Source organism: Narcine bancroftii, chromosome 13 (genome assembly GCF_036971445.1).
Source record: "Narcine bancroftii isolate sNarBan1 chromosome 13, sNarBan1.hap1, whole genome shotgun sequence".
In the NCBI taxonomy this organism is placed as follows: domain Eukaryota; kingdom Metazoa; phylum Chordata; class Chondrichthyes; order Torpediniformes; family Narcinidae; genus Narcine; species Narcine bancroftii.
The window spans coordinates 2368683-2395864 of record NC_091481.1 but is presented as its reverse complement, the minus strand read 5'-3'; the positions used below and the strand labels follow the sequence as shown (position 1 = coordinate 2395864).

General features: G+C 44.3%; 1 protein-coding gene across 3 annotated transcripts in view; it reads right to left on the bottom strand.

Annotated features, from left to right (window-relative positions):
* The window catches only part of bend7 (BEN domain containing 7), a 31288-nt gene extending 4801 nt beyond the window's left edge, over positions 1–26487 (bottom strand). Inside the window, exons 1-5 of one of the 3 annotated variants that reach the window (XM_069909642.1) lie at positions 26287–26486; positions 16331–16405; positions 12202–12543; positions 3946–4062; positions 2903–3192 (exon numbers count right to left, since the gene is read on the bottom strand). In XM_069909642.1, coding sequence (XP_069765743.1) covers positions 2903–3192; positions 3946–4062; positions 12202–12543; positions 16331–16405; positions 26287–26347 — 885 coding nt within the window. In that variant the 5' untranslated portion in view covers positions 26348–26486. Of the gene's footprint in view, positions 1–2902; positions 3193–3945; positions 4063–12201; positions 12544–16330; positions 16406–16962; positions 18545–26286 lie in introns of those variants that run through there. The other 2 variants (XM_069909644.1, XM_069909643.1) reach the window with 2 other exon arrangements.
* Between the last annotated feature and the right edge of the window lie 695 nt (positions 26488–27182).

The following is a 27182-nucleotide window of genomic DNA, read 5'->3' as shown; positions in this document are numbered from 1 at the left end:
AATAAACGTTAAGTGACGACAAAAATCAAATGCTCTCTAACATGGTTGTCAAAGCCCAGCACTTACTGACTTTGTAATAAATGGCTAATTAAGGTTAATGGTGTGTAAATTGGGTGGCAATCTTAGGGCCAATTGTCCTGTTACAGTGCTGTATGTCTTAATTTAAATTTTAAAATTTTAATTTATGAACACCTGGGCCCAGAGATCCTGTGTACACACACACACACACACTCAGAGACAGATCCTTGTGTACACACACTTGGACCCACAGAAGCATCCTCCTTTCCCATAGTATATCAAATTTGCCAATTTCTTATCTGGTTTACTCAACCTATCTTCATTGCAGACTCTCCCAAGTGCTAGCAACCTGCTACACACTTTGTATCGTTGACTTCAGTGCACCACCCAAGTCCAGAACTAATCCCTGTGGCGTCCCTCCACTTACTGATAGATGATCAAAAAAAAGACCCATTTCTCCCTGTTTACTGATAGTTGGTTAATCTCCAATCTATGCCTTTTTTTTGTCTGGATTGCAACGAGGGTTTTTGCCTTTACAAAAATCCCTTTTATTTCTTTGCTCCCGGAACAGGTGGATGTTGCTGGACCCTACCCCCACCCCGGCAGATCTCATCCCGGTGTCGGCTCTCCGCTTCTAATCCAATCTATGCCTTTGAATTAACCCAACCTTGTCCACTCTGGTCCAGTACATTATATGGCATCTTATCTAATGCCTTCTTCAAATTCAAATATACTTCATCTGCTGGTTCCTCATTACCCATCTATTTTATGATTTTTGGAAATACCTCCCTACTAAACCCCTCCATCATTCTCCCCTTTAGTTTATTACATCTTGCCTCCCTCATTCCTACATCTGCGGGATTTTAATCCTCTTTTGCTTCTCCAGAATCCAGGGAACTTTAGTAGATTCCAAGCTGCACATCCTTTAACTCTGCAGCCATAGTCTTTTAGCCCCGTTGACTGGCCTGGTACTTTTCCTATGATGAAAGAGATCAGATTAAATTCCGTCTTCCCTGCAGATTCTTAATTATCTGTAATAAGTTTGTGTCTTCTTATCCAGAATAAATATTTAGAACCTCATTATAGGAAGGACACAGATAAGAAATTGGCAAATTTGATATACTATGGGAAAGGAGGAAGCTATGGAGAGGGGGCAGAAGAGATTTACCAGGATGTTGCCTGGATTGCGAAATAAGTCTTATGAGGCAAGGTGAGCAGAGCTCTTTGGAGCGAAGAAGAATGAGAGGAAACTTAATAGAGGTCTACAAGATAAGGTGAACAGCCAGCACCTTTTTTCCAGGGCAGGAGTAGCAAACACTACAGGGCATTTACGCAAAGCGAATGGAAGAAAGTTTAAAGCCAAATTTTTCCACACACAGTTGAGGGTACATTACCAGGTGGAGGCTGAAACATTAGGGACATTTAAGAGTCTCCCAGACAAGCACATGGAAGAAAGAAAAATAGAGGGTTATGAGGTAGTGATGGTTTAGTTTTTTTTTGGCAGGAATATATAGGTCCACATAACATTGAGGGCCGAAGGGCCAGTACTGAGCTGTAGTGTTCTATGATCTCTGCCATTTCCCATGATTAATTACCCAGTCTCATCATTTAGGGGACCAAAATTTATTCTTCTCTTGGACAAAGGAGACATTCTCGCTGCCTGCTTTTATATTATTTTCTAAAACTGTCCTGGTCCAAACGACCCAAGAGGTGAACGACTCATTATGTGGAGGGAATGGAGATTAAAAAACGGGGAATGAGAGGACTCGACGAGCAAAACAGTTGTGAGTTGCCCTATTTGCGGTGTATTGAAGGGTGTAAGAAGCAGATTTGATAATATTCAGAAGCGAGGAGGTGAAAAAGTTTGGAGGCCAGACAGAGCTCCACAGGCAGAGCAGCCGGGGCTAAAACTTAGTCATTCTCACTTTTGTTTGAGCTGGAGGAAAGTGGAACCCTGTCGATAATTGGATCATATTAGGAGTCCGCAGATTCATCGCCAGTTGTTCCCAGGAGATTAATTACAAATTCACAATGCAGAATAATAAATATGCAGCTTTTGAAGTGCAAAACAGGTATTTGAGCTAATTTTCATGGAAAGAAATTCAAAGCAAACTGAACAGAATATAAATTACACACTGAGCAGGCTTTGTTGTTTGTCATCCACCCTGATGACTAACATTGCACTATTGTACTTAATCAACATGGGAATGTCATCATGAATAATTTGGATAACTTATGAACTCCTTGAGGTGCCTGGACCTTAAAAAAAAACTCAAGTTACTTTGTACTAGTCCTCTATTTTAATTACTTACGGTCTTCAGGGTCATTTTGGATGATTTTGAGGAGACCACCCCACACCAAATACTATGGATGCAGTCAGTGCCTAATTCAGACCAAAAGAAAATCTGCAGACACCGTGGTTGAAGTAAAAACACGAGGATGGAGAAACTCAGCAGGTCGAACAGTGTCCTTTATACATCAAAGATGAACATACATAATCAATGTTTCTGGCTTGGGCTTGAAGATGAGCGCTCAGCAGCACAAGGACGGCTTCTTCCCCTCCGCCATCAGATTCCTGAATGAACAATGAACCACAGACACTGCCTCACTTTGTCTTTTTCTTGCACTATGTTATTTATTTTGAAATGTGGTTTGAAGAAATGGTTGTACTGTGACGCTGCTACAAAACAACAAATGTTGTGACATGTTCATGACAATGAACTGTTTCTATCAGATTGGAGGAACTCGGAAATCTCGATCTATGGGATTTGAGTTGACAGAAATGTGAGGAAGACCAATGTCTTTCTCTTGTGAAGCTGAAGCCTAATACTCCATAGAACAGGGAGTGTGTTTCTGCAGCGAAGTATTCCATACTTTCACTTACCTCTAAAAGATCACTGTTGTGAATGCTTTCCAGTTCAGGGATACAGCTGTCCACCAGGCTTGGTGGAACCTGCCTTGGGTTTATTTCTGTGGTCAGTCTCTCTGCAGGTAACCCCTGGTCTTTCTCTGCCTGTGGTACGCCACTGCTCTGACTATGAGGTTTCCTGTTTGGCTGAGCTGGAACAGGTCTCAGCCTGTGGATGAGTCTTTTTTTAATGATCTTATTCCGTAGCAAAGTTGAGCGAAATGGATTGGAGTGGGCTGAGGCGACGTGCACAGTGTTCTGAGGACCTGTTAAAAAAAAAAAGCAGGGGCAAGATTCTGATAAATATCTCATTTTGATGGAGAATATTGTTTAACTAATAAAGTTTACCGAAATTAGACTACATTTTGAAAAATTTAGATATACAGCACGGTAAGAAGCCCTTTTGGATCTCGAGTTCATGCCGCCCAAGCACATAGATTGACTAACAGCCCCATACGGTTTGGAGGGTGGAAGGAAACTTGAGTCCCAAGGAAAGCCTCACAGACACAGGGAGAACATATAAAACTCCTTACAGATGGCTCTGATTTGCTCTGCTCACCGCAGCACCATTAGTGTAGTGGTCAGTGCAATATTATTACAGCGCCAGTGACCTGGGTTTGAATCATGTGCTGTCTGTAAGGAGACCTGCGTGGGTCTCCTCTGGTTTCCTTCCACTCTCCAAAAACGTATGGGGTCATGGGTTAATTGGGTGGCAAGGGTTTCACGAGCCGGAACCGGCTACTGCCATGTTGTAAGTAAAAAGTGAAAACAATTTACCTTAACCCAACATCAGGATAACACATTATCACTTCACCACACGGTGTGCATGCATTTGCATTTCCAATATTAAAAATAAATATGTAAAAAATACAGATGTTTAAAATTGGTACACCTCTTAACCGGCATTTACCAATCCCCATAGGTGCCAGATACCAGGGGTTTTATTGCACTTTAATGAAAATATTTAAAACACATGAAAGAAAGTCCACACTTGTTATTGTAACAAACTTGCTCCTCACCTGCCTGTGCTTGCATCAGCTCTCGCAAGGCTCGGAGCTCCTGCAGTATGGCCAGTAACGTTGGCTGACAATTGCACATACAACAGTTAGAACCCAGTGTAGAATACGATATTTCCCCTACAGAAAAGGTAACACAAATTGTACTTTTAATCCTGTTTCCTGAAAGGTTGTGCAGTTGGCAAAATACTTCATAATGAAAACAAAAGTGCGTTAGAAACTGTGAGATGAGGTGCAGTGCCTGAGGTTTGTTCGGCATGAGAAATTATTGTCATATACACAAATTCAATGTATAATCCAAATTCTTCCTTGCTGCATACACACAGGTAGGCAAGATACACTAACCATATAAATCAAATTACCACGAGACTGAAAGAAATAATACAAGATAATAGATCAATAAATATTCACAGTTGGGACAGAGAGTGATGTTTCAATACTGCAGTCACAGAACTATTTTACTTTAAAGTATTTTAATTATTTTTTTGATGATACGACATGGTAGAAGGCCCTTCCTGCCCAAGAATCCCATGCCTATCCCTAACCCAATTATACCTAATTAACCTACCAACCGCGTACGTTTTGGAACATGGGAGGAAACTGGAGCACCCAGAGAAATCCCAAGCAGGTGCCAGGGAGAATGCACAAACTACCGAGTGGCAGATACGAATGTGGGTCACTGACCCAGTAATGGCGTTGTGCTAACTACTTATACTAACCAATAAACACATGGAGATAGACTAGTTATTTCACAGCAAAACTGTCAATGAATTGTAATTTGAGATTTACATGGCACGGTGTGCTGATTCTTCAATTACAAGTTGCGTTCAGCGTGCCACTAAGCTACACCATAATGAAGCAAATGGGCAATGTCTAGAGCAGCCATTCTCAATGGGGCCCTACACCCAACCACATTTAAGAGGGGGCCACAGGCTGAAATCATAAAATTTGAGGGGCGAGGCATGGACTGAAATCATAAAATAATTTTTATACAGTAGGTAGGAAAGAAGTAGAGAAGAAACTAACGAAACATGACTGCCTCACCTAAACTTTGAGTAGAGTCCTAAGGAGGCCATAACTGAGAATGGCTGGTCAAGAGTACAGGAAAATTTGCATGTCCTGCAGAGTTTCTCCATTATGGTCCAGTGGGTGAGTCACAGTGGCAGCTCTGGGTCATGAATAACGGGCGAAACATTCCAGAAGAGTGCGTAAAATAGGCAGACTTAGATTTTCACTGCAGCTTTCAGTGCAGAATGTACTCTTGCCTTAAACATGGAGGAATTACTTAATTGCAACAGACTGGATTGACTTTACAGTGCTCTTGAGAAGAAGGCTCACAATTTCAGGTCTTCTCAGGTCCTGCTTAGACTTTGGTGTTTACTGAAGCTACAAGTAGGTCATATCTTTTTCTCTGCCCTTTGCAAAGGCACAAGTGGATCCTGACATGTTCAGGATCTTGCACGGGTGACTGTTTTCAGAGTTGTGTTGCACATTCAGAAGCAGAAGGAATGGGAACCAAGGCTCACGGGCAATATTCATCTCTGGTGGTAAAGCAATACAAAGAGCATTTTTTATAAACGTGTTGTTTTCTGCAAGTCAGCTGACCAGGGAATGGAACTCAGGCTCTTCTGGTCACATGCGTCAGTTGCAGGATGATGTTACCATTGAATTCCTTGAGCTCCCATTCTATCAACCACTTGTTCCCTAAACTGACAAAAGTTACCATGGAGGGCTCAGATCCGATTTGCAAGCTGACATTTGTAGCAGAGTTTGGAAAGCTGAGACAAAATCTGAGTCTTTCTTCAGCTCTTTGACTATTTGAACATTTGAAAAAAATAATTCTAACAATGGCACCGCTCCAGACTGGCCTCTGCCAGCTTTCATCTGATATTGAAAATGAGTTTATTCACAGACATATTGTACAATGTACACACGCATTTGCTGCAGCCATACAGGTGCTTTGTAGAAAACAACTCTAAGAATAGACATTGCATAACTGAATGGAAAGAGTTAATGAATAGAAAATATAGATAAATATACGCAGTTTCAGTAGTTTTAGAAGGATATGGGGCAAATGCAGGCAAATTGAACTAGCTTGGTTACCGTGGATAAATTGGGATGCAAGGCTGGTTTCCATCCTGTGGAATTGTAGGACTCCATGATAATAATCTGCAGCAGGTTCAAGAAATAGTCAGCCTTACCTTCTCAGGAGAAATGAGGATGGGGGGGGGGGGTGGAGTGGGGGGAAATGTGGGAGGTGGTGACACATTGCAAGAAAATTTGTGGATAGAACAAGAAGTCTATAGATGCATGGCCTGATGAGTTTTCTATTGCTTTCCATGGATTTTGCATGTCCTGCAGAGTTTCTCCAGCACTTTTGTGTACTGCAGGAAAATCTGGTTCCTCAGAAGGTAACCCTTTTGTCCTCAACTCAATCCAATGAAGCTCTTCTGAACCACCTCCAATAAAGATGCCAAGTGTTGTCCCACCAAAGCCCTGTACAGTTTTAGTTAGGTTTCATTATTTGTATTCTACTTGCACTAAAACTCCATCCCACTCATGATAAGTGAGAACCACAGTTGAACCAAATATTGTGGCACGCTTGTTTGGTTTCTAATTGGGAAAAACGGAAGTCTGCAGATGCTGTAATTGTAGTAAAAACACACAGTAAATGCTGAAGGAACTCAGCCAGTCTCGGAGCTTCCACAGGAAGTAATGATATATTACCAACGTTTCAGGCTGAGTCCTTCTTCAAGGTGCAAGCAAAGAACAGGAAGGCATCAAAATAAAGACTGGGAGAGAAAGGGGGAAAAATGGGAGGGGGAGGAGTCCAGACCAATAAACAAAAAGTGTTCATTGGATATGATCAGAGGAAAGGTGAGAATTGATTTGGTTCTGTGAAAGGAGACAGAGGGAAAAGGGAAGAGAGAGAGAGAGAGAGATGCGAAACATTCACTTTGCTTTCCATGGATTCTGTGATGGCTAATTTTGGCTGCAGAGAACTGTAAACTTTAGCCTTATTCCTTGAATTGAATATAGCTGTTTACAGCGCGGAAACAGGCCATGTTGGCCCTTCAAGTCCGCACCGGTTCACTTATACAACTCCACTAGCAGCTCGAAAGTTTTGGGGATCTAGCTGAGCATTTATACCCATGAACCCAAAATAAATTATCTGAGAGATATAATTGTTTCCACTCACCTCGTTCAGCAAGAACCAACAAGTCATCATGTAACCATTAAGTATAGACAGTTTTTACATTAGCCATAAGCCATGAATAAGTTTAAAATGGAATGAGTTATGAACATTTACCTGTGATGCCAAAGCACACATCATTTTAGAAGGTGCAAAAGATTTGGGAATCTGGAATCCACAGATGCTTTGTCCCGTACTCCCAATTTAAAATAAAAGGTTTATTTTAAATTCTAAACAACCCTGTCAGCAAGAACACAGATGGGAATTGCAGCAGTGCCTTATGTTACCTGCAGGCATCATCGTCAGACCAAAGACCTGCTGCTTGTCCCATATGCCAAAGTAACCATCGCACCATATCATTACATCACCTTTCAACGTTGGCATTTCAGACTAATTCAATCAATCTGAAAGTAACAACTAAAGGGATTCAAAAATCTTTTAATATTAAAATTTCACTTTCAAAAATATCCTTTTCCAGGAACAAAATCTGTGAGATTTACTGGAAGAATATAAATAGGGATGGAACATTCATCTCTTGGCCTGTTCAAGATTCAAAATTCCTTTATTGTCATGTAATAAAAACAGTGCAATATTACAGAGAATTTGCTTTAGTCCGATTTACCATAGGCAGAAATTTGTCAGAGAAAAACAAAAGAGAGTCCCCCCCAGAGTCACTGAGTGTCCATAGATTCGCCTCCAGTGGTACTCCTGCAGCTTCCAAAGCCACACAGACTCTAGTCCAAACTATCGGCAACCTGAGCTCCAGATCTGAATCTCTGACACAATCAGTAAACCCTCAGTGCCCTCGGCACCCTCTCGCATCCCGGTTCCAATACCTGGTGCCCCTTCAGCCTCTTCTTGAACCAGTCTCCAGCAGTCCGCCACCTGGTGAAACCTTCGACCACAATTGCCAGCAGCCCTTAGCCTGCGTGACTTCCTCACCTCTAGCCACCAACAGCCCGCTGCCTGTGTGTTCTTTAGCCGCAGAACCCCTCACTGGTAAGATACTGTGGTCACCGTCCAGAAATAAGGCTAAAGTTTACAGTTCTCTGCAGCCAACATTAGCCATCACAGAATCCATGGAATGCAAAGAGAATGTTTCCCATCTCTCTCTCTCTCTCTCTCTTCCCTTTTCCCTCTGTCTCCTTTCACAGAGCCAAACAGAGGGTGTTCTCCCCATCTTCTGGTTCTCTGTGCCAGTCCTCTGCTTTTCTGGAATCTGCTATCTCTCATGGGTTGCTGTCAATCATAGGTGCCACCATCTTGGGCACAGACCCCACGGTCACAGAATTTTTAAATAAAACCAGGCCGTTTAAACCAATAGGAAGCTTGTGGCAGTTGGACTGGGCAGTTGGACCTTGTGGGATCACTCTATCTCCGCTCCCTGCTATCCGTGTGTCTACACCAGTGTCAGCGATGCCGTTACAGCAGCTCTGTAGCGCCGCCACTCTGCTTTTACAACACACTTGGAATAAGAGGAGCAGGAGTGTGTCTAATAGCCAATGTGTCTAATAGCCAATGTGTTGGATTACGCCACAAGTTTCCTTGAACCTATTCAGCCACTGAATAAGATTACTGCTGATCTTCACTTCACCTCTAGCTTTCTTGTTGATCCCCCAACCCCTTTGGCAGCCCAAACATTATCACTCTTCTTCACAGCACTCAGTGACCATTTGGAGTGGAGAACTTCAGAGATTTACACTCCTGTGTCAGAAGGTTTCCTCTCATCTTTATTTTAAATAGACAACCTCTTATTGTGAGATTCTCATGCTACTACATGTCAGGACACACAGCGGAAACCACCTTACCACATCTACTCTGGTAAGCTATTAAAAATTTCACGAGTTTTAAAGGGGTCACAACTCATGATGAGAAATTCTAGAGGAAATGGGCACATCCTTCTACTGCACCCAGTGCTCCCATTGTGGTCTTCTCTTCGTCAGAGAGACTGTGAGGTCACTTTGTCGAGCACCTTAGCTCTGTCCGCTGCAACAACATGGATCTTCCAGTGGCCGCCCATTTCAATTCCCTGTCCCATTCCCTTGCTGACATGTCTGTCCATAGTCTTGTGTACTGCCAGACTGAGACCATCCACAAATTGGAGAAACGACACCTCATCTTCTGACTGGGCCCCCTCCCACAGAATGGCATTAACATCAATTTCTCCAGTTTCAATTACCCTCCCCCCCCATCCCTATGTCTCCTTTCCTCTAGCTCTGTCCCTCTCTCTCTCTTTCCTTTTTCCTGTCTCCTTATCCCCAGCTCTGCATTCACAGAGCCACCTTCTCCTCCAATCAATTCTCACCTGTGACCTATCCATATCCAATTATCATCTTTTCTCTATTGGTCTAGGCTTCTCCCCCTGTCTTTTCTTCCATTCTTCCCAGCCTTTTAATTCAGGCACCTCCCTGCTTTTTACTCACACCTTGAAGAAGGACTCAGGCCTAAATGTTGGTTATATATCGAGAATGGCGGACTTCCTCCCGCATTTCTATTTTCACTGCAATCACAGTGTCCGCAGACCTTCGTTGCTTCACCCCATTCGTGTCACAGGACATTTCAAAAGTTTCTCAGACATGTGCTTGCTATGTCTCCGAAAGTGTTGGAAACCTGTGTGGCAAACCGTGCTGCTAGTACATCTATGAAGACATCGGGATGAAGAAACCTTTCAGATGGGGCCTTTAGTTCGAACTCAAAAATTCACTCTCTCTACCTTTTAAATGTGTAAACATCTTCCACTTTTACTTTAGAAATTGGGAACTTGAACTGCTCCATTTGTTAGTTCAAGTTTATTACACTTATCTGTCTTATAAGAGGAAATGAAGTGAAAATCTCCCCATATGCTATGAAATGGGCTAGTAGTGTGATTACAAAATATATTCTAGAATATTGCATTTTAATTTACAAATTCTGGTCAAGTTGATCAGAATACCACCTCTTGGTTCACGTGACAATGGAGTTGAACTTGGTTTAGACACCAGGAGCTGATGTAACAATGATTTCCAGTTAAGCACAACATAACGACAAAGTTTTCTAACTCATTTTTAAATCCTCCTCTTGGCTGACTCCTCCATAAATATGAATTCCCTCCAGCCCTATAATCCTCTGAGATCTCTCCGTTTGCCCTGCTGTTCATCACCAAATTTTACTGCTCCACTATCAGTGGCCATACCTTCAGCTGCCAAATCTCCTGAGAGGCTTCTGAAAAATCAACCTTTGTCCAAACCTTTTGCTTAATTTTGGTTGTTTTCTCCTGTGGTTCGCTTCCAGTGGGAAGAAATACAGCTCTTGTTTTTCTTTATTGGAATAATTTAAAATAAAAATGTCACGTGTATTTATCCTTGAATATGAAGGCAGCTCCTGTGTTCGGCAGTGGCTTCGAAGGGATGCATACTCCGGGGCAGCTGCAGACAGTGCAGCGCACCAGTAACGGGAGAACACCTGTTGTTGAGAAGGAGAATCAGAGACGATGACCCAAAGATCAGTGACCATGGTGGAACACCGGCAAGGGGCTCTGCGGCTGAAGGATGTACACAGGGGGTGAGCTGTTGGCGACTTGCAGGCAAGGGCTGCTGGAGACCGGTTCGTGAAAACCAGGTATCAGAACCAGGATTCAAGAGGGTGTTGAGGGCAAGAAGAGTTCATGAACGGCCTCGGGCGCTGATAGTTTCTTCATTCTGTCGGAAGTCTGGATCTGGGTTCGGGTTCGCTGATGGTTTGAACTGGTCTGTGCGGCTGCAGAGGCTGCGGGAGCGCTGGAGGTGAATCCAAGGACACTCAGTGTCTCTGGGTGGGAGGGGTGGTTGCGGGGGGGGGCGCGGGGGTAAACACTCTCCTAAAGACAAACTCTCCTTTGCTTCTCTTTCTCTGACTGTAAGGGGCGCTGGGCAGTTTCTGCTAATGGCTAATCTTCGTCTGCCTTATAGCAGACTAAAGGCAATTTTGTGTAATGTTACATCTGTTTTATTGCATGACAATAAATAGTATCTGATTTGATCTCTGGGTAGAACCTGGAAAGGAAAGCAGACAAAAACAACTACCATATTTGAGGGATATAGGATCTACTTTTTCCCCCAAAATTTGGCACAAAAATATACCACAGGTCTTAGCTACAAAGTTGAAATTTTGAAAGATTCCTGCCAGACCCTGTGCATGGTTCCTGTTCGCAGGCCACAGTTTCCTGACAGTCCATGTACGCCTTCTGTTCACTGGACCCTGTGCATGGTGGGAACTGAACATTGCCGGGGAGAAGTGGTGGCCTGACCCGGGTCTGGTGGAAGATGAGCCTGTCACTACGACAGGTGGTGCACGCCACGTCCAGCAGGATAGACAGCCTTGTGGCTTCGCTGCTGCTTCGGCAGAGGGGTAAGGAGCCGCGGGTGACCAAAGGAGCGTGGTCGCTGTGAGGGTGCAGAGGGAGTGCGGCATTTGCTGCTGGGAGAGGCTCCATGTGCACCAGCACGAGCCTCCAGCTCCGTAGAAACCCATCTAATTCCAGAGCTCCTGCCACTGTTCATCTCCCCTGGTGAGAAGGTCGTAAATACACTAAAAGATTTTTTTCTTAATATTCCCTCCTGAAATGGGGAGGGAGGGTCTTATATGCCTGTCAGTTTTGTATGCCGTCAAATGTGATAAATATTTTCCACCTTCAGAGAGCACTTCTCAGATGCTGATATCCCGAAAAGTTCTAAAGTTTGACATTATTTTGAACAGCATTACTTATTTTAAACAGCTATTCACAGCTTACTGTGGATAACGGTGAGACATTAAATTGCAATCTTTCGTGCTTTAATGACAAAAATAAACAATTATTTAAAATATAACTATACAGTAAAATCCCTGGTATCCAGCACCTATAGGGATTTGTAGATTCTGGATAGGTGAATTTTCCGGTTGCTGGAGATTGTATATTGCATGATAGGTAAAGTAACGGCGAGGCGTACCAATTTTAAACTTGCGTACTGTATTTTTTACCTTTTTATTTTCTGCAATATTTTTTGCCGGTTTCTTAAATTCCGGATAACAGAGGTTTTACTGCACTCAATCACAAGACAGAAATAACATACCATTGCTTTCCAAAATGCCTTGAATTCTTTCAGAACTTGCATCGATGATTGGTTTAGACGATCTGGAGCCTTCATTAATGTATCCTCCAGAAACAAAGGTATCATGTGTTTGAACCTGGATGTCTTTCCAGACAATTCCGTGAGATGAGTGTGGCTCATCACGGCGGGCATGGGGCAGACTCACATTGCGTTGGAGCCATGTTAAATCTCGAGGCTCTGGTTCCCTCTTCACTTTCCCTCTGCTTTGCATCAAAGGCTGATGGATCCTCCCACTATTGACTCTGTTATCCAGCAAGCGCCTCATCCCAGAAACTTGCTTCTGCAGACCCTCGCATAGATTACCTAACAAACCACATCAACAGATGGTCACTAAAACTCCTTCAAGCATGGCTTATAGTTTTGTGGATTGATTGATCAATTGGCAGTTATGAATTGCCCCTACTGCTTGGGTACCTGGTAGAATCTGCAGAGAGTTGATGGGATTGTGGGAAGAATTAAAATGGGTTTAGTGCAGGATGAGTGTAAAATAAGTGCCTGATGGTTGTCATGGATACAGTAAGCTGTAGGGCCTGTTTCCTTGCTGTATGATTCTATGATTCGATTACCTTCCCTAATGCGTGTGAGTGCAGTGATTGGATTTTTCCAGACAATGCTCTGCCAGACCGTGACCACCCACAAATTGGAGGAATAACACCTCATAGTCCGATGGGCATGCTTCAACTGGATGGCAATAACATTGCCTTCTCCAATTTCCGTTAGTTCTCCCTCCCTCCACCCTATCTTTCCTGGTCCCTTTTCCTCTAGCTCGCTCTCTATTCCTTTTCCCTCTGTCTCCTTTCACAGAGCCAAAAACAAGCCACTCCCCCAATCAATTTTCATCTTTCCTCCCTCCTGTGTCCCAACCAGATCCAAGAAATACCTTTTGTCTGTTGGTCTGGACTCCTCCCCCTGCCCATTCTTTCCTTCTCCACAGCCTTTTAACACTTGGACCCAGAAGAAGGGCTTAGGACCAAAATGTGGTTTCACAAAACATCTTTACCTCCTATGAATGCTGGAGACTGGCTGTGTTTTTATCACAATCACAGTGTCTGCAGACTTGCTCCTCTCAACACTATCATTACATCGACTGAGGCTGGCTTTTTTTAAAACTCTGATTGTTCGAAGTTAGGCACCGCACCACTGCATGATGGTGAAGGATTTGGAGCATCAAGGATCTGATAATGGAAAGTCCATTAATGTAAGAACGTAGGGAACAGAAGCCTCGAGGATGCTCAATGAGATCATTGCTGATATTAAACCTCCACTTTGATTTCTTTTATATCCGATAATCTACCTCCCCTTTGAGTATGCAATAATCATCGACTTGAGAAAAGCAGCCTCTATCCTCAAGGACCTGCACCACCCAGGCCATGCCCTCTTCGCTCTTCTACCATTAGGAAGGGGGTACAGGAGCCTGAAAACGAACCCCCAGAGCCACAAAAACAACGTCTTTGCCTCCAATTTCTGAACGGACGATGAACCACAGACACGAACTCACTTACTCTTCTTTTGCACTAATTTAGTTATTATTTTAATGCAATTTATAGCAATATTTGCACTGTAATTCATCCACAAAACAATGAATTTCATGACATGCTAAATTCTGATTTTGAAGCTATGCATTGTGATTAGAGAATTCCAAAGAACAGCAACTTTGGGTTTATAAATGAGTTAGAAAGGTCTTGACAAATTTGTAAATAGGTTTGGGAATCCTGGGTGCAGATTTGGGTACCCCTTGCATCCTCCAAGAAGATAGACGTACTGGGGTTTGTAGGTAAATTGGGCAGCATGGATTCATGGGCTAATTGGCCTGTTACCATGCTGTATGTCTTAATTTAAATTTAAATAAACAAAAGCAGTGTAAATACTTGAGGTTTGAAACTACTTCATCCAAGCAGAGAAGGTTTACAAAGGAACTTTATATTTTTTTTTAAAGAAGCATCTTCATGGGGTGGATGGGGAAATCTCATTTCTTCAGGTCTGCAAGGTGGATGATTATTTTCAATTTGTCACTGTGAGCAAGTTGACTGCAGGTTAAATTTCTTTATATGGAGACAACTGGAGCATGAAATGTGCCACAGACGGTAGAGAGACAAGAGACTATTACATTTTTCAGTGATAAATAAATATATACTTGGAGCGGATGGCAAGAGAGGGATTTGTTGATGCAGCAGTCTGTGAAATTAAATTTGGACTGTCCTAATAAAGAGACATTATAATGTTTCAAAAGGCTCTTTCTGTGCCTCAAAGCTAAGTCATTACACATTGCTTTGACTTAGATCTCAGATCAAGTTAACGGCATTCTCAGGAGAGAGGGTGGGCAGTCAGACGCCGTGGTCCATATAGGGACCGATGTGTGTACGAAAAGTGAGGAGGTCCTGTAAGGAGAGTTCAGGGAGTCAGGCGCTAGGTTGAAGGACAGGACCTCCAGGGCAGTGATTTCAGGGTGGCTACTCGCGCAAACTGTGAAGTTAGGCTAGAAACAGGAGGAGGATGCAGCTTAACACGTGGCTCAAGACCTGGTGCAGGAGGGAGGGTTTGAAGTTTCTGGATCTTTGGACCTGTTCTGACAGGACAGTTTGCATCTGTGCAGGAGAGGGTCTAATATCCTTGCAGGAAGGTTTGCTAGTGCTGTACAACTTGGTTTAAACTAGATTTGCAGGGGGATGGGAACCAGAGGGTCAGATCAGATAAAGGAGTGGAGGAGGGAAATAATTATGCTAAAATTGCATGCACCGTTAGAGGTCAACAGGTTGTAAGTGGTGGAATTTTCCAAATCCATCTATTTCAATGCAAGGAGCTTTGAATTGGCACATGGAGTTATAACATTGTGGCCATAGTGAAGCTTGGTTGCAGGAGGGTCAGGACTGGCAGCTCGATGTTCCGGGCTTCTGTTGCTTTAGACACGATAGAACGGGGAGTGGGGGCAGTGGGGAGAAGTGGCATTGCTCTTCGGGGAAAATATCACAGTTGTGTTCAGGCAGGACAGATCGGAGGATTTGTCTACCGAGGTGATATGGGTGGAACTAAGGAACAGGAAAGTTATGACCACACTCATGGGGATGCCCAATAGTCAACGAAAATTGGAGGAGCAAATCTGTAGAGATAGCAGACAGCTGCAGGAAACACAAGGTTGTGATAGTAGGAGATTTTAACTTTCCACATATTGACTGGGATTCCCATACTGTAAAAGGGCTGGATGGCTTAGAGTTTGTCAAAGTTTTCTAAATCAAAGGAACTTTAGATATAGAGGTACCTTTGCTATATAGAGGTACCAACTAGAGAGAATACAAAACTGGATCTCCTTTTAGTGAACAAGACAGAAGAGGTAGGGGAACATTTTGGGTCCAGTGAACATAATACCATTAGTTTCAAGTTAATGATGGAAAAGGATAGGTTTGGGCCTTGGGTTGAGATTCTAAATTGGAGAAAGGCTAATTTTGAGCAAACGAGAAGGTAAAAATATATCACCGATGTTTCAGGCCTGAGCCCTTCCTCAAGGTGTAAGCAGAAAACAGGTAGGCATTTGAATAAAGACTGGGAAGAGAAAGGGGGAAGAAATGTGTGGGGGAGAAGTCTAGTCCAACAAACAATAGGTGTTCACTGGATATTTTGACTGTTGGTCTGGACTCCTCCCCATCCCATTCTTCTCCCTTTCTCTTGTCTTTATTCAGATGCCTGCCTGCTTTCTGTTCAAACACTGAAGAAGGGATCAGGCCCAAAACGCCAGTAATATTATCTTTACCTCCTGTGGACGTGGCGAGACCTGCTGAGTTCCTCCAGCATTTCTGTGTTTTTAACCACAATCTCAGTGTCTGTACTGATTAATATGTAGGTTGGTGCCTACATATGTAGGGGGTCCATCAGCAGGAGGTCAAGGGTGGATATGGGAGGGAGGGCACAAGAGGAAGGGTGTTAGGGGGACTGATATGCAGGGGGTGGGGGAAAGTGGGGGACTGAGGAAGCCGAGGGGGGGGGGTGATGGCTGGAGAGGCCAGAGAGAGTGGTGGCAAGCAGGGGTCTCTTTCGTGTCATTTCAAGATATTTTATTTCAACATATGCTTCATGAATATTTGTCAGCATTGCATACCTGTAACAAACATCGAGTCCTGAGATTTCCCCACATTTTCACCGCTGCTGTCGGAATGGTTCTCATCCTGACAATCTGCAACAGACACGGACATTTACCATCTCAGCACCCTTCATCAATCAGTTACAGGATCTGTAAATAGCTCCCGTGACAAATTACAGAAATAAATATGAATCACGTTTTGGCATAAGCCAGTTTCTCATTCTGTCCTCAACTTCCTAAATACCATTCCTTTAATAGGATATTAACAAAACTGTAGAACCTGGATCCAAAAGCATAATCAACCCTGTGCCTCCAGAACTGCTTCCCTCTGTACTAGGTATAACTGGAATCATTTTTGCTTTTTTTGTCTGGTCTTCCAAATCTTTTATTTTTTTCAAGGGATGTGGATTTTACCAGAAATTAATTGCTCCTTACTGAACTGTTGTTAAGAAGGTAATGGGGCCCTCAAATTCTCTACAGAAAAATGTATTAGTAGAATGGCACGATGGGAACTGCCCAATCACTGCATTGAATTCTTTCCAGCATACCAATCTGTACAGTTCCTATTCAATCTTTCCCTTTATTACAAATGGTACCATTCTGGGCTTATAGAACTTGGGTTCAACACCTGATTTCAAGAGTAACTTCACCTGAACTCCTTGGATTTTCCTCAGGCCTTTTTGAAAACCGTCTGATACTTCTTAAGCACTTGCTCCAGTTTTGGCTTGGCCTCGTCCTCCAGGCATAAGTTCATTACGGATCCAATTTCCAGCCAATCTCGTTGAATGCCTGATAACCAATTTCTTCCAAACAGCACCGGCCCCTTGATGTCAATGATGTAAAGGGTTAAATCGGTGTGTCCTTTACATTCCAACTTGACTTTGCATTTTCCAAACACCTTGACTTTCTCCCTATGACTGTTTTTAAACACCATGTCAGACTCTTTAATGGTGAGGTAACAGTCATGTTTTTAACTTTAGTGGCATTAACGACACTGCTGCCTCTGTGTCCAACTCCATTCGAAGAGGTTCATTCTTGATTTTCACATGGACGTAGATTTTTGATTTCATAACCTTTAGTCCATGAATATACTTTACTTCCAGTCCCTTGTTTTCCTCTGAGTCGTTAGTTTCACAGTTAGGCTTTTCATCCTTCTCCTCCATGGTTTTTTACTCCAAAGGGCTGTCTTCTGTATCTAGACCTTCACTTTTTCTTTCTTTTTTTCCTTAGTGGCCCCTTCTTTCTTTCTTGGACACTTGGCTTTAATGTGTCCCTCTTTATCCCATAGATGGCATCTAGATTTTCTGAAACAATCCGGACCATGGTTGCTTTTTCCACAGCAGAAGGATTCTTACCTATCACCTGTGGATTGTCTTGGCCAATGTCCAAGTTGTAACAGGCCATCTTGAAACCCAAGGTTGTGTCATACACCAACTTATGGGATATATCTTTTGTACTTAGCAATTGTTGTCTGGCACTGCGGTCTGCTAAACCCATTACTAACCGGTCTCATAATGCCTCGTTAAGAATGCATCAAACTCAAAGTTTTCTGAGTCTACTCAATTCTTACAGAATCGCCTGTTTTCTGCTTTCTGAAATAAAATTAGTCTTTTCTGCCATAATTAGTGGTTTAGGGTATAGGTTTACTCCTATTACTGCACACAACTCAGCATGTTTTTGTATTTGGTCTTTCAGGTGCAACCTAGAGATTTCATCATTTTAAATGTCTTGCTTCCCATTTGGCTCAGAAACAGCACTTGAATTTGGTTCAAAACCGGTGCGTCTCTAATATTATGGGCAAGACAGTGTTCATCGAATTTTTCTACATAGTCATACACGTCTTCTTTGGATTCCACAAATTTTCCAAACTGTCCATCTGCCATTTTGGATTGATATTCCAGCCTCTCTTCCTTTGTTCTCTGGGTTTGAGCCTGTGGGGCCCATTGGTGTGGTAGCCTTCCGTTCCTCTTTAAATCTTCTATCTGATGTTTGGAGCAGAGAGTAAGTTTGTTTCGATCCTCGTCATGTATTCTAAGCATAGAAATACACGAGCACATGGAGACATGGGGCTTCATTCATTCTTTGTTACTAGACTAAAATGGTTCCCGCGGCACACAATTTATATATTATATATATGTGATGACATCATATGCACTCTGGCATATATTCACAATATTTGCATCTTTATTAGCCAAGCATCTAATTCTATTGCATTGAAAGTCTAATAGGGCCCCCCTCCATTCTTCTCTTTTCTTCTTTGGCTTGGCTTCGCGGACGAAGATTTATGGAGGGGGTAAAAAGTCCACGTCAGCTGCAGGCTCGTTTGTGGCTGACCAGTCCGATGCGGGACAGGCAGACACGATTGCAGCGGTTGCAAGGGAAAATTGGTTGGTTGGGGTTGGGTGTTGGGTTTTTCCTCCTTTGCCTTTTGTCAGTGAGGTAGGCTCTGCGGTCTTCTTCAAAGGAGGCTGCTGCCCGCCAAACTGTGAGGCGCCAAGATGCACGGTTTGAGGCGTTATCAGCCCACTGGCGGTGGTCAATGTGGCAGGCACCAAGAGATTTCTTTAGGCAGTCCTTGTACCTTTTCTTTGGTGCACCTCTGTCACAGTGGCCAGTGGAGAGCTCGCCATATAATACGATCTTGGGAAGGCGATGGTCCTCCATTCTGGAGACGTGACCCATCCAGCGCAGCTGGATCTTCAGCAGCGTGGACTCGATGCTGTCGACCTCTGCCATCTCGAGTACCTCGACGTTAGGGGTGTGAGCGCTCCAATGGATGTTGAGGATGGAGCGGAGACAACGCTGGTGGAAGCGTTCTAGGAGCTGTAGGTGGTGCCGGTAGAGGACCCATGATTCGGAGCCGAACAGGAGTGTGGGTATGACAACGGCTCTGTATACGCTTATCTTTGTGAGGTTTTTCAGTTGGTTGTTTTTCCAGACTCTTTTGTGTAGTCTTCCAAAGGCGCTATTTGCCTTGGCGAGTCTGTTGTCTATCTCATTGTCGATCCTTGCATCTGATGAAATGGTGCAGCCGAGATAGGTAAACTGGTTGACCGTTTTGAGTTTTGTGTGCCCGATGGAGATGTGGGGGGGCTGGTAGTCATGGTGGGGAGCTGGCTGATGGAGGACCTCAGTTTTCTTCAGGCTGACTTCCAGGCCAAACATTTTGGCAGTTTCCGCAAAGCAGGACGTCAAGCGCTGAAGAGCTGGCTCTGAATAGGGCCCCCCTCCATTACACAATGGATTAAGGACATCATATTCTTCATTAAACTGGGGAAAAATCAAAGGAAGAGTGTCCACAGCAAATTTTTTCATAAATGGAAACTACTTTTTTTTTTAAAGACATACAGTGCGGTATGTTATATCGGGAAAGGAATGGAGGGTTATGGGTGGAGTGTAGGTCAGTGGGGTTAGGTGGGAGGAAGTGTTTGGCATGGACTAGAATGGCCAGGTTGGCCTGTTTCTGTGCTGTAATTGTTAGATGGTTATATATTTAACAGGCCTGAAGAGTCAGTAATACAGGCAAACCCTACTCCAATCAGCACAAAATTCAGTTACCGCGATTTGGAAAACTGCAACCATTTCCTGGTTTTACGCGTGTAATTATTCAGTTACCGAGATCTTTTTGGAAAACTTGATTACAAGTAGATCGTGTGAACGGCCCTAACAAATATGCGCAATGACAGTCAGACTCAGTGTATGTCCCCTATTAATATGGATAAAATAAAATGTGGAAAGAATCTGACATTAAAGGGAAAAGAACAGCAATTACTTTAGAAGAAAAACTTTTATTAAATGAGATGAAGAATGGGGCCAGCAATGTTAAAATTAGACACGATTTGGGCTACAATGGGTCAACACACAATGTTAAGTAAGAAGTACAAATCTGTTTCTCCAAGCTCAAATGTCTCAAAACAGAAGTCCATTAATGATTGAAATGGAACAGCAACTTCACCTTTGGATTGAAGATTGTAACCAAAAGCGAATAACATTTTGTACAAAAAACATTCAAACATTTTGTCAATGCATAAAGAAAATAAATTTCAAGAGGATGTGGAAACTTTTGCTGCAAGTTTAGATTGGTTGGACCACCTTAAATATCGAACAGGATGACACAAGACAAGGATTCTAGGGGAAGCTGCAAGGGCTGATAAAATTGCTGCTGCAAAATTTCCAGGAATTTTTCAAAAGGATTTGAACTTGTTGAAGACATCCAAGGATTTTTAATCAAAATGTTGATCCTAGCATGGAAGTCCACAGCAATTGAGAAAAAGCAATTGCTACTATAGGAAATTGTATAATGAGAGAAAACAAAACAAAATCTCTGCAGTCAACTTTGGACAAATATTTTTCTAGGAATTACTTTAGTTATGATGTCATTATGAAATAAATTAAAAATATTATTATTTTATTAACCTTAACACTTTTGGCATTATATGTGGGTAAAAGTTGTTTTCAAAGCACATTTTTATAACTCTTAATGGACTATTTGAAAGGATGGGGATTCATTGCAATTAAGCCCATTGATTCTATTAATTGCTTAACGTCAATTTGCCTTACACAAGTGAAAATTGGGATGAATTAATTGCGTCAAGTGTGGTTTGCCTGTATATTTTTCCCTCCGACAGACGCTGTGAGACCGGCTGAGTTCCTCCAGCATTTACTGTGTTTTTAATAATTTCAGACTCACCCACGTTAAATTTATCTATGATGAATACAAATTCTTGAATTCCTTAAGAGAAGGATATTGATCTGTGTGAAGTAAGGGAAATAAGTCGGGAAGTTATGGAAATGATTATGTTAACTAGAACCTTGAGGGAGGTTAGTGTAGAAATAGTAGGGACTTTGTCAGAGTTATTTAAAATGTTATTAGTAATGGGAATGGTGCCAGAGAATTGGAGGGTAGCTCATGTAGTTCCATTGTTTAAAAAAGATGCTAGGAGTAAATCTAGTAGTGGTCAAGTTAATGGAAAGTATTCTTAGAGATGGTATATAGAAATATTTGGATAGGCAGGATTTGAATAGGAACAGTCAACATGGATTTCTGAGGAGAAGATCAAGTTTGACAAGCCTTATCTAATTTTATGAGGAAGTTACTAGGAAAGTTGATGAGGGTAAAGCAGTGGATGTTGTCCATATGGACTTTAATAAGGCCTTTGATAAGGTTCCTCAGGGAAGGTCAGTTAGGAAGGTTGAATGATTAGGTATTAACAATGAAGTAGTAAAATAGATTCAACAGTGGTTGAATGGGAGATGCCAGAAAGTAGTGGTAGAGAACAGTTTATCAGATTGGAAGCCGGTGACTAGTGGTTTACCTCAGGGTTCAGTATTGGGTCCTTTACTGTTTGTCAGCCTGAAGAAAACTGAGGTCCTCCATCAGCCAGCTCCCCACCATGACTATCAGCCCCCCCACATCTCCATCGGGCACACAAAACTCAAAACGGTCAACCAGTTTACCTATCTCGGCTGCACCATTTCATCAGATGCAAGGATCGACAATGAGATAGACAACAGACTCGCCAAGGCAAATAGCGCCTTTGGAAGACTACACAAAAGAGTCTGGAAAAACAACCAACTGAAAAACCTCACAAAGATAAGCGTATACAGAGCCGTTGTCATACCCACACTCCTGTTCGGCTCCGAATCATGGGTCCTCTACCGGCACCACCTACGGCTCCTAGAACGCTTCCACCAGCGTTGTCTCCGCTCCATCCTCAACATCCATTGGAGCGCTTACACCCCTAACGTCGAAGTACTCGAGATGGCAGAGGTCGACAGCATCGAGTCCACGCTTATGAAGATCCAGCTGCGCTGGATGGGTCACGTCTCCAGAATGGAGGACCATCGCCTTCCCAAGATCGTATTATATGGCGAGCTCTCCACTGGCCACCGTGACAGAGGTGCACCAAAGAAAAGGTACAAGGACTGCCTAAAGAAATCTCTTGGTGCCTGCCACATTGACCACCGCCAGTGGGCTGATAACGCTTCAAACCGTGCATCTTGGCGCCTCACAGTTTGGCGGGCAGCAACCTCCTTTGAAGAAGACCGCAGAGCCCACCTCACTGACAAAAGGCAAAGGAGGAAAAACCCAACACCCAACCCCAACCAACCAATTTTCCCTTGCAACCGCTGCAATCGTGTCTGCCTGTCCCGCATCGGACTTGTCAGCCACAAACGAGCCTGCAGCTGACGTGGACTTTTTACCCCCTCCATAAATCTTCGTCCGCGAAGCCAAGCCAAAGAAAGAAAGAAGAAAGAATATATACACTAACAATCTGGATGATGTGATGGTAAATTGGATTAGTAAGTATGTGGATGATACGAAGATAGGTGGAGCTGTCAATAGTGAAGAAGGGTTTCAAAGCTTGCAGAGGGATTTAGGTCAGTTAGAAGAGTGGACCAAAAGATGGCAGATGAAGTTTAATGCAGATCACTGTGAAGTGTTACATTTTGGTAGGGCTACTCAAAATAGGACATACATAGTGAATGGTCGGGCAGTGAAGAGTGCAGTAAAACAGAGGGATCTAGGAATAATGGTACATAGTCCCTGAAGGTGAAGTCACACACGGATAGGGTGGTGAAGAAAGCTTATGGTATGTTGGCCTTTATAAATCAAAGCATTAAGTCTAGGACCTGGGATGTAATGTTAAAATTGTAAAAGGCAATGGGGAGGCCAAATTTGGAGAATTATGTACAGTTTTGGTCACCAAAGTATAGAAAAGTTATCAACAAATTGGAGAGAATGCAGAGAAGAATTACTAGAATGTTGCTGGGGTTACAGGGTCTGAGTTACAGGAAAAGGTTAAACAAGTTAGGTCTTTATTCTTTGGAAGTGTAGAAGGTTGAGAGGGGATTTGATTGAGGTATTTAAAATTATTAGGGCTATCAACAGAGTTGACTTAGAGAGGCTTTTTCCTTGAAGGGGAACGATACAAACGAGAGAACATAAGTTGAGAGTTAGGGGGCAAAAGTTTAGAGGAAACATGAGGGGGGGACCTCTACTCAGAGTGGTGGGTGTGTGGAACGAGCTTGCAGACGAAGTCGTGGAGGCATGCTCAATATTAGCATTTAAGGAGTTGGATATGTACAAGGACGGGGAAGAAAGATTATCTGCTGAGTGTAGGTCAGTGGGGTTAGGTGGGAGAAAGTGTTTGACTTTCAAGGGCAAACTTGACGTAATTGTTATATGGTTATTTATTTAAATTTAAATTGACTTGATTTTAATTCCCCAGTGTTAGTGGTGCAAATCGAGCTGGTTTTTCTGGATGTCTGGATTGGGTCATTGGACACCTCATCCAAAGCGCAGTACTACTATATTCCTAATATGCAAGACCAGACATAGGAGCATAAATGGGCCATCAAATCAGCCCTGCCATTTAATCGTGAGCTGATCCATTCTCCCATTCAGCCCCACTGCCCGGCCTTCTACTTCAGTGTCTCGATCATTCCCAGGTTGTGGTTTTTGAGGTGGACGATGAAATCAATGTACCTTCAGATTCTGCCTGTCGTCAGGGTGGTGGGTGATGGTTTGGGAGATCAGCTTCCACTCATTACTTCAAGAAACCCACCTCTTGTTCATGCATTCACGGTCAAGAGGTTCCAACAAATGAGCAGAGATGTTACACTTACTTCCAGGAGACTTTGAGAACATCCTTGAATCATTCTCTCCATCCACTCTTGAAGTGACAGAGCTCTGTATCATTTAGTCATTCATGGTTCAGTGTAAGGGGCTCATAGTTGGTAGAGAGAAGGTGCTGATGTTGATTTGCTCATTTTCCCAGTGGAATTTGAAAAAATTAGAGACAGGGTTGATGGTATATCTCAATCAGTTTGAGTGTCAACTTTTGAAGAGGTGATATACGAGTAATGGGCATCCATTTCAAAGCCAAATGAACTCTCACATCCTTCAGTTTTCAATTTCAGATTTATTGTCAGAGTACATACATGACATTACATACAACCCTGAGATTCCTTTTTCCTGCGGGTGAACCAGAATCACCACTATTGGTAGTATTAAAAAAAAACTGTACACAGCATACACATTTAAATATATACACAGCATATATATTAAATGAGTCCCTGATTGAGTTTGTCGTTGAGGAGACTGATGGTGGAGGGGGAGCAACTGTTCCTGGTGGTGCGAGTCTTGTGAAACTGATGCCTCTTTCCTGATGGCAGCAGCGAGGAACAGAGCTTGTGCTGGGTAGTGTGGATCTTTGATGATTGCTGCTGCTCTCCAATGGCAGCGTTCCCCATAGATGTTCTCGATGGTGGGGAGGGGTTTGCCTGTGATGTCCTTGGCTGTGTCCACGACCTTTTGCAGGGATTTTCACTCAGGGGTATTAGCAGGGGTGCAATGCTAAGTTTTTAGGTGCCGGAGCCAGCCCATGAGGTACCAGAGCACCACTCCAGTGACCACTGCACCCTGTCCCCATACCAGGCCATGATGCAGCCGCTCAGCACACATCTGCAAAAATTTGCCAGGGTTTCTGATGTCATACCAAACCTCCTAATTGACATAGAAGGTTATCTTGGGGAATGCTACTGAAGTGATGTTAGAAGATCAGTCATACATAGCCACTGATACATGGCTATGGACGAAACTGAAGAAAAAGCATTATGTAGAACAGATGGATGATGAAATATTCACCAAGCAGTAGAAACATTCACCCTAACATCAGAAATCTCAAGGGCACTGCGTTGTCACACCAACACACAGCTGCAAAGCACAACATACCCTCAACATCTGCTGCAGTGATCATGTCAGACTCCTATTTATATTGCTCTTCCTCCAAACTCATCTCCAAACCTCTGGGCTGAGCTCTCAGCATCCCCTTCTAGCTCTTAGATTTCCTGTCCTGCAGACCACAATCACACACCTCATCTTCAGTTGTGCAGATAGACTCAGCCTCATTGTCACAAGGCTAAGGAGCTGGATAATGACTTCTGGGAGAGGATGGAGCTCATTCCAGAGTCTGCATCAATCCTCAGCAACCTGCCCTGTTCCATCCACGTCCACACATTGACTAAGAAAGTACATGAAACTCACACTCGTCAATTAATGTTGCGTTGGTTCTCTTCCCCACTGTTACGCTACCCTACTGTACGATTTGATTTGCTGTACTATAGACTGTTTTGGTGGACTGCTCACAAACAAACTTTCTCCTTGAACCTTGGTAGATTTAGAATTTATGGCCGTGAACAATGTCATGAAATTCGTTGTTTTATGGCAGCATCACCAGGCACAAACATTGCTATAAATTACATTTCAAAATAAACAGTGCAAGAAACGAGGAGAAAATGAGGGAGACGCGATGATAAACGTGAACTTAATCCCAGTGCCCTGTCAGGTTGGGCACTCAACCCCTCCCTATGTTCACAACAGCAGCCAAATATTGCTACGACTCACTCTCCCTCCCTCTCCATACCCCCTCACTTTCCTCACCCCCCTCCTCACCCTGTCCCTTCACTCTCCCCGTCCCCCCTAACTCTCCCCCTCCCCATCCTTCAATCCTACTCCCCCTCATCCTTCCTGCCCATCACATCTTCTCTCCCTCTACCTGTCCCTCTGCCCCTCCCTGCCCCTCCCCCCCTCCCTCTCTCCCTCTCCCCTCCCTCCTCCCCCCTCCCCCTCCCTCCCCCCTCCCCCTCCCTCCCTCCTCCCCCTCCCCCTCCCTCCTCCCCCTCCCCCTCCCTCCTCCCCCTCCCCCTCCCTCCTCCCCCTCCCCCTCCCTCCTCCCCCTCCCTCCCTCCTCCCCCTCCCTCCCTCCTCCCCCTCCCTCCCTCCTCCCCCTCCCTCCCTCCCTCCTCCCCCTCCCTCCCTCCCTCCTCCCCCTCCCTCCCTCCTCCCCCTCCCTCCCTCCTCCCCCTCCCTCCCTCCTCCCCTCTCCCTCCCTCCTCCCCTCTCCCTCCCTCTTCCCCTCTCCCTCCCTCCCTCTTCCCCTCTCCCTCCGCCCCCCCCCCCCCCCACTCACCCTCCGCCACCCTCTTGAAGCTCTGTGATTTCCGGCTCCGTCTCCGCTCCGTCGCCTCCATGGGTTTCCCGACACGGGGTCTCGGGCGGGTTCAGGAGCGGTGACGCCAGCTCCGGGGCTCGGGGCGGGGTAGACGCGGACTTCAAACCGCGCCCGGGGCCCAGGGGACGGCGGCGGGCTGCGGCGCCACCTGCGGGGAAGGAGCGGCGGCCGGCCGGCAAGCGTCAGGTGGAGCTCCGCCAGGGGGCCGCTGCGCCCAAGGAGCTCCGCCAGGGGGCCGCTGCGCCCAAGGAGCTCCGCGTCGACTGCTCCACTGGGGGACACTGCATTCACCAAGGGAACATGACCCCAGAGTTCTGCCAAGGGGAATGGTAAGGGGACTGCTGCACACGTGGAACTCCATCGAAGCGAACCACTCCACCCGTGGTGCACCACCAAGTGGACCGGTGAACGTGTGGAGCTCTGCTGAAGGAACCAGCACATCCGTGGAGCTCTGCCAAGGGGGTGCACCATAGAGCTCCACCAAAGGGACCACTGCACCCAGGCAGCAAAATGAAGGAAACATCGCCTGGAGCTCTTAACAGGAGAGAGTTGGTGCCCCAGGAACTCCACTGGTAGTCACTACATGCAAAGAACTCCCGCTGGAGAAACACGACACATGGTTCTCTGCAGGGAAGCTCCTGGGAAAGCAATGCCAGGGTGAAACGAAACTGAAGGGCAGGTTAATAGTACTTGTCCCCGGAGCTCGTCAAAACAAGCCTGTTGCCAGTTACCTTAATGAAAATAAATTGGACTTTACTCTGGGCCACTCCCTTTGCTTCTTTTCTGCCTTGAGATAGATGTCATTAAGGCAACATCACCAATGACACCTGGGAATCCCTGGCCGATGCCCGATA